General features: G+C 39.8%; 1 protein-coding gene across 1 annotated transcript in view; it reads left to right on the top strand.

Annotated features, from left to right (window-relative positions):
• LOC148739348 (uncharacterized) overlaps positions 1-8,025 on the top strand; it is a 158,837-nt gene extending 150,812 nt beyond the window's left edge. Inside the window, exons 15-19 of the mRNA XM_088751146.1 lie at positions 5,709-5,831; positions 6,144-6,264; positions 6,645-6,760; positions 6,863-7,191; positions 7,864-8,025. Of these exons, the coding sequence (XP_088607272.1) occupies positions 5,709-5,831; positions 6,144-6,264; positions 6,645-6,760; positions 6,863-7,191; positions 7,864-8,004 (830 nt within the window). The 3' untranslated portion in view covers positions 8,005-8,025. The remainder of the gene's footprint in view (positions 1-5,708; positions 5,832-6,143; positions 6,265-6,644; positions 6,761-6,862; positions 7,192-7,863) is intronic.
• Positions 8,026-8,354: the final 329 nt, after the last annotated feature.

The following is an 8,354-nucleotide window of genomic DNA, read 5'->3' on the forward strand; positions in this document are numbered from 1 at the left end:
TACTTTATGAACACGTTGTTTCTCGAACATAATATTTACCGGGTCATGGAATCGTCAAATTGTCGCTAGGCCCTGCTTGAAGTCCGAAAGTTCGGTTTCCAGTCTACGTCCACAATTCGCATCGCTTTAGAGAATCGTGCTGTCGTTGACTCGAGAGCTTATTCTGTCACCTTTAAGACCTTGAAATCCATTATTTTCCAAGGAGAGTATTCTACAGCATTGCTACTTTATATTCTCAGTTCCCCAAGATCTAACTCGATGGCAAAGGAACGAAAAATCCCACTGGAAAATTTTGAAGGTCGGCCGGGCAGACGCCATATTTTCAAATTTGATCATTTTAGTATGAACGCACAGAATAATGACCCTCTAGTACCCCTAAGGTTATGAAAATATATGCGCAAACGACGGATTCTGATTTGTTTATTGATCTCCAAACTATGGAGTAAGTTTGGAGACAAAATTTTTCTTAGTAGGGGAGGTAGGAGGGAAGCGTTCTCGGGCGAGCAAATCGCGCGGTTCGGGCGGTTATGCGCAGTTAAGCAAAACGAACTGAATTTACTTTCGCGCTGCGGATTTGATCCAACCTCTCCTTCGTTACAGGGAAAATTACTATGATTGTGGCAGTGCCACAAGGCCATCTACAGAATGACTCACGAGACAGCATAAGCATAAAAAGAACGAAAGCATGTGATAATCTTATGCATACATGCTTATTCTTATGTCCGAGCGTCCCATCCAGGGTATAAGCTTTTGTATACTTATCCCCATGCTTATTTTTACATAAACTCGAATTCCTTTGTTCTTTTCGGGGGGAATCGGTCGGTCAAAAGATTCTCGGTGCGTAAATTAAAACTGTCAACTGCTTTCTCGTTGTCTGCACCCGCAAATAAAGATTCAAAGTTGTTTTCCGAGACCTCAATTGAGGTGCCGCCACTAAAACTGCTTTGAGTAACAAACAGTTCTGACTCTGAATCGCTCAACATTGCTAGCCTGTTCCCAGCATTCACTACGAACAAGACGACCAACTAATTCGAAATGCGACTTTAAAAAACTAACATATAATTAAAAAGCCGAGAAACCTGTGAATCCCACTAATGCCAGCATGGAGTGTTAAAAAACAAAACAAACATGAAAAATAGAGCCATTTTTCTTCAGTGTATTATTGCATCCCTTGAGGAATCCTTGCACATGTAAAAAATGCCATTTATCGGCCTTCAGCTCGTGGTTATGTGATTTATTCCCCTCGTGCGTTTCCCTCGGGCAACGCACGAGGGAAATAAATCACATAACCACGAGCTGAAGGCCGATAACCCTTACTTATATCGCAAGTAAATACCAAGCTTAATATTGCAACGATAGTCTTTCGATAAACAAAACAGCGCCATTTTGAACTTTCTTTCCACAAACCTTTACAGTTAAATCTGGAACAGTGATTGTCTTATACTAACTCCTACCCAGACCATATTTTCTGTCTTTGAGGCCTAAATTAATTTTACATCATATTCCTCAAAACGTTCATTTACCAGTCCAACACTTCTTAGAACGATTCATACCCTAGTGTGGAAATCAAACATCACTTTCTATTGACGACATTGTATGGTTTTTCCAATTCACAAGTTGGCTCACAGAGCCTTTGATTTGCTAGAATTTATGACGAGAATGTGTAGCTTTGAGTTAAAAATTCTGAAAGATTTTAAGAAAAAAAATAAGTAAATCAACAATGCTCAAATAATCCTTGTTACGGCCATAACTCGTATCGCGTTTAGGAATTAGATATTTTTAGCCCCAAAGCTATTTTCGTCTAGGCGAGGAAAATGTGATTTTAAAAAATGTACACAAGTTGAAAGTTCATAATTGAAACTTCTTGCCTCTTTTATCTTTGAACATTAATGGCAAGTATTGAGTTTTCTGAGGACAAATTTTCTTCGGAATTTGGGCTCGTCAAAGTTACACTTTTTCAATTTTCGGTATCATTTTTAACAACTGTGAAACTATGTGTTTCAGGTGTCCCGCAAAAAGTAATTAGATGAAAAAAAATACTTTGATGAATATAAGCTGGGGCAGCAGAGGTGATCATGAAAATGATTTGCATTTATATAAAAGAAATAAAAAATACATTTTCCGTCTTTTGGAGGTCATACGATCCTTTTCTAGAGATCTATTTGGCTCGAAAAAACTAAAGAATTTATATAATTTGATGTTGGCATTTTACTGAGTATGTCATACTTATCAATATAAGTCCCAAGCGCTCGAAAAGCGAGTTTAATTAACAACGGCTGCGACCCTTAGAATTCATGACCCATGTCGCTATTTAACATTTAATGATTTCAATTTTTAGATCAATGCCGTATATTAGCATTTCCACCGACTCTGTTCTTTGTGGGAAAACGTCTTGTTAACCACACCGTAAGAAATACTAGTGTGATTGACAGGGACACGTGTGAATACCGTTGCTACCTGGACTATGACTGCGTCAGTGTTAACTTTTATTTTGGAGAAAATGGAGCAGAAGAACACAACTGTGAACTGAATAACTCAACGGCTAAAGAGCATGATAAAGATCTGGTGGAGGCAGCGAACTATGTGTACCATGGAACTGAGGTACATGGACGAGGTGTTAATTGCACCTCTCTCTCTTCTAGCGATTCATGAGAGCAGAGGGGTACTTTCGTCCATTATTTGTTATTTTTAAACAATTTTAGGCAAGTGCTTTTATAAATAAGCAGTTACCAAGAACAAAAATCCTTTGAGTGCCTTGTGGACACCCAACTCTATTAACAAAAGTATGTAATTTGTCAGTTTAGAACCATGCGTCACCGGTCTTGAGTAAACGGGCAATTGATCGCTTTCTTTGTTTTAATAAAGAAAGCACAACCATGCCTCTTACATGATAATTCTCGTAGGCAAAAATAAATGGGTCATTTTAAGGCATTACCGCAAAATTTTTTATTCAATTGGTTTTTCGAAGCTTGAATATACTACGTTTAAATTTAATCGAAATAATTAAATCCATTTCATGGCTCAGGAGAAGATCACAACGATGGATATAACGATATAGTCGACCTATGACTGGGGTTACTAAGTGCTGTTCGTTGGAACGACACTGTACTCTTTAATTCCTGTCTAAAGACGCCCCTTCCCGATTTTTTTTTTTTTGTGCGCTCAAGTTCTCTGGGCAACTACCTGTGACATCCCATTTTTTTTCTTTTTAAGAACTTTTGCGCTCAATCTCCATGCAAAAACAACGGCACCTGCCACTCGGGATTTACAAGACAACGATTTCGATGTTTATGTGCGTCTGGATTTACTGGCTACGATTGTGATGTGGGTAAGAATTGAATTGATAGAAATTAATTTTGTAATTAATCGCAACACAGTGGATGGTTTAAGTTTCAAAGTCGGCTGTACTTATTTCACTTGTTAACAGTGACCTAATGCCGAGGAAAAGGGGGGTAGCGGCGCAATCTCAAATTTCTTTTTCTTTTTCTAATTTCTGGGTATTGTGTCTTGTTTAGGGTGAACAGGAAGGAGCTGTAACCAGCTCCGTTACTTGTAAAATTCGTTTTCTTTTTTAAAGATCGTCCTGCCTTTTTCAAGTTGCAGCCTCGGGTGCACTCATGTATTATTCTCTAGATATCCCTAGGTGGAGTCTTTTGATATCAATAAGAACTCAAGCCACCTCCATTAGGACCAGTCTATTTCAGGCATTCAGTGGAAAAGTAGAGCAATGGATTTGAACTCTCCTATCCAGAACACGATGCTTTGTCGTATCAGCGCGATAAAACCTTTTGAACTGGGCGAAATTGTTGGAGGCGCGGTGGCCTCATAGTTGGTGCGCTCGACTCCGGATAGAGTGGTCCGGGTTCGAGCCCCGGCCGGAGACATTGTGTTGTGTTCTTAGGCTAGACACTTTACTCTCACAGTGCCTCTCTTCGCCCAGGTGTTTAATTAAAAATGGCTACTGGCAAATTTAATGCTGGAGGGGGGGGGTAACCCTGCGATAGTCTAGCATCCCATCCAAGGGGGAGTAGAAATACTCCTAGTCGCTTCATGTTACAGACACCGAGGTTAAGCACCGGCCTGATGGGCCACTTGGCTGACTGACCAAATTAATGCACCATAAATGGTAACCTGATATGATTCGGAAGATGATGGTCTAGTAGAATAATTGCTTAATGGATGACTGAATGCTTTTTTATCAACGCTGAAAATCATAAAAACTCTGCACATCATGCACAACAGCTGTAAAAGTTTTATTCAATCCTCACGTGTTTTTAAGATAGATTTGATGATCTAGGACTCACCTATCTCACTCGTTTGTTATGGGACTAAGAAGAGCCTGGGCTGCACATAAGAAATTCTTAACAGCGGCAATTCTTCTAAATCACCACATTTAAGGACCATGTGAGATTGCAACGCGCATGCGCGAGATCAGTGCACGTTAGCTTGCCAGCAAGATTGGTCACGAACGTTCGAATCAGGCGTGAAAAAATGTCAAATATTGAACATATTGAGGATTACGCCTTAAAAAGCTCTTCTAAAAAGAAGGCAAGAAGCTCCCTCATGGCGGGAACGAGGTTCCCAGGTCAGAGGGTACTAGTGGTGTAGAAAACACTACTTCAAACGGTTTGTCGGAAAACGCGCCCGAAAATGACATAACACAACAGAGTGAGCTGTCAATATTTGGCAGTATGCTAACGAATTCTATGCTTACTCTCCAAACAACTTTGACTCAGCAGTTTGAAAAACTGCAAAATACTATTGAAAGAACTTGGTCCACAGAGGAAAATAATCTGTTGGCGAGCTCCGAGGGAGATCACAGGAGTAAGAGTGACAATAACAATAGCGACAAAACTAACGATCGCCCTCGGTGCGACGAGCCTCGGCCAAAACGCCAAAGAGTTGCCTCCCCATCAAAAATATCTGTCTTGTCAGACGATGTGACAGAAACCGCTGCAAAACGGTCGAAAAACGTAGATAAAAAATGTGATGTATTCGACGCAATTGCTCAACGCCTCACAAAGACAGAGCCGACCGACGTTGCTGTTAACGAAAAACTTGCTACAATCGTGAACGGACTCATGTTGAAATTGAAAAAACCTGAAGAATCAAAGCTCAAAGGAGAAGGGGAAAAAATCCTCCAACCACAAAACTGCGAAAGTTTGGTCGTCACCAAAGTGGACGAGCTTATTTGGAACAGACTGAGGCCGAACACGAGGTCCTTTGACTCGAGGGTACAAACAGCCCAAGGCATGTTGATCAAAGGTGTCATTGAGGTCACCAAAATGCTCAATAAAATGCTGGACCTGAAGTCCAAAGCAAATGACGAGTCAGTGACTGATAGTATAGATTATGAGAGCAAACTTAACCAGCTGATCGACAAAGGAATGTCAGCTATAGAAATGCTTAGCTACGCAAATTTCGAGATCAACATGAGACGATGAGAGTGTATAAAACCCGACCTCAATGAAGACTACCAAACCTCGCTATTCTCCTCGTCAGTCCCTGTGAACAACTTCCTTTTCATCTGATGTAGAAAACTTACCGTCATCTCGAGGTAAAATACTCAATTCTTTTCGCACAAAGGCAATAGAGATTAAAAAAAAAAAGAAAAAAAAAAAGAAAAACTGGGTTGCTCAACTTAATTCCTAGTCATCCACGATATTTATTTGTCCAAACAGTTACGTTGACATTCCTAATACTTACAGATATCGATGAATGCGGTAATGGAAGCGATGCTTGTGATATGAAAGCCAACTGTACCAACACTAAGGGCTCTTATAATTGCACATGCAAGGATGGATACAGTGGAGATGGATGGTCATGCGAAGGTAATTCAGATTATCCTCACAAGCCGAAACTATATAATAACTATCGTCTTAGTAAATGTTACTTCTTGAATTTTTGAATGCTGTTCCATCTATTAGATGAAAATGGCAATATACCAATGGCAAGTCATGTGGACACTTCTCTAGCTAGCGTTTATTTTACGAAACTCACCGAAGTCGCCTATTTTTTTTTTATATCACGGCTGATATACTTTTCAGCGATATACTTTTGTTCGTTTATTCCTTTGTTTGTTTGTTTTTTTTTTGGGCTTTATTGCTTCTATTGAATTGCCCCGACATCTCTTTTACTTTCAGATATCGACGAGTGCAGTAACGGAGACCATCTCTGTGACGTCAATGCGAACTGTACCAACACTGACGGTTCCCACAACTGCACCTGCAGGGAAGAATACATCGGAGATGGACAGTCATGCCAAGGTGCGAGCGAATAATGAATCAGAAATATGACTTCGATCGCACGCTACATCATAGTAGCCTTAGCATTAAACAAAGCATCGTTAGCAGGAACTATTATCCTATTAAGTGCTACGTGCTACATTTTAAGCAGCCTTACCCATGCATGTTTATGCAAGGGTTCACCATGTTCTACATTTTGCCTGTTTCAGAGCCATTATAGTGGTGGGCTAAAAATAATTGTGATGAAATGTTCGTTTACAATATCTAACTCGTAAAACACAAAAAGGAGAACCGTTGTTTTATCCTTTGCAATGATTAATAGCATCGCACGACTGAGATTCTTTATCCACTTTAAAGCAACAAAAATGAAAAAAGTGCAAAATATATTTGTGGTGTCTCAAGTATTGACGAATGTAAAGGAAATCACTCTTGTCACCTGAATGCTACCTACGCGAACGGCAACGGATCGTACGTTTGTACTTGTAAGCCCGAATGTACTGGAAATGGACGCAATTGTACAGGTAGTTAATGTATTACATTTGTGAACGATCACATTCGAGAGAAAAGTAATACCATACGTGCCCAAAGTGTATACTTATCATATCATACTTTTCCAGATAGAAAAGGAAACACATGTGGGCCTGTTGGTGTGGCAGACCGCAACACAATTCCAGATGCCAGAATGACAGCAAGCAGTGTGTATGATGATTCTTATGCTTCATACTTCGGCCGACTGAGTGAAACCAGAGGACGGGGAGGGTGGTGTCCTAGGAATAAATTTAATAGAACCGACTACCTTCAAGTAGATATGGGTTCAGTGCTGTCTGTTTGTGCTGTGGCTACTCAAGGAGAAGTGCGATTTCCGGAATGGACCACCAGCTATAAACTGCGCCTATCCATTGACGGTTTGACTTGGAACACTTACGAGGAGACGAATAAAACAAAGGTTTGGAAGTACCAGTAAAGAAAGAGTTGATTTGATCAACAACTATTAGTGATGGTTATAGGGCAAGGGGACTCCAATTGGTCCGTGAATAACGTGAGTGAGTTACAACATTGTATCGCTGCAAGCAAGAGTGTGAATTGTTGTAATTCACGAGTACAGTATGCATATGGTTATTTTACGGTAGGACAGAAAGTCTTGTGACCAGTGAACCAGAAATATTGCACAGCTGGAGAAACAAAATAGCCATCTGTTAAATGCATTAAAAAAGAACCACATGTCTAAAAGGTTTGGAAAGCACTACAATTTACATTTTTTAGGAAAAATCAAAGAGTTTGTGGCGAATACGGATAGTTTGCAAGCAGATATAAAGCTAAGGAATTCGTGCCATCTTTAACATTTTCTATGAGTATAGGAGGGTGTATAAACGAGCGATGAAAACAAGAAAAGTGACAGTAAATTTTACTCCGTTTAGAAAATTCCGGCCGCAACAAAAAAGCACAACATTATGTTAATGATGTGAGCTGTTGAGACATGGTCAGATACCCCCTCCATCCCCTCCCTCCCCTCCTTCACCTACAAGTACCTCCTTGTTTAAATGGAATTTAGAATTGGTGGACTACAACAAGGTGCTCAGTTTCTTTCTTTTTTTTTTTTCGGTTTTCTTTATTCTAGGTCTTTCAAGGAAACTCAGATAGAACAAGCATCGTGAGGCATTCACTTAGAACTGACTTCAAAGCCAGATACGTTCGGTTTTATCCTGTCTCACACCATAACCATCCCTGTTTAAGGGTGGAAATATACGTGCTTAAGTAATGCATGAAAGATTTCTATTGGAAAAAAAGTATGTACACATGGTGTACAGTAGGAAAATAAACATCACCAAAAAACTAAAAAAACTTTTTAAATCTAATCTCTACACACCTTTCGCTGCAGCATAATGAAACAGTTACACAGGATAAACGTGAAGTGGAAAAGGTATTCCAGAACTGTGTTAAAAGTTGTGTTTAGCCACTGTCGCTTATTAATTCTGCATTATTGTTGCTATCGGTGTGAGTTTTCTCAATTTTCCGATAAGTTGATAGCTTATGCAAACAATATCAGAAGATACAGAGGAATCGAGAGTAAGCGCGAATACCTGCAACTTAAAGGCGGAGTAGTCAGTC

Source organism: Stylophora pistillata, chromosome 2, assembly GCF_964205215.1.
Source record: "Stylophora pistillata chromosome 2, jaStyPist1.2, whole genome shotgun sequence".
Classification (NCBI taxonomy): Eukaryota; Metazoa; Cnidaria; class Anthozoa; order Scleractinia; family Pocilloporidae; genus Stylophora; species Stylophora pistillata.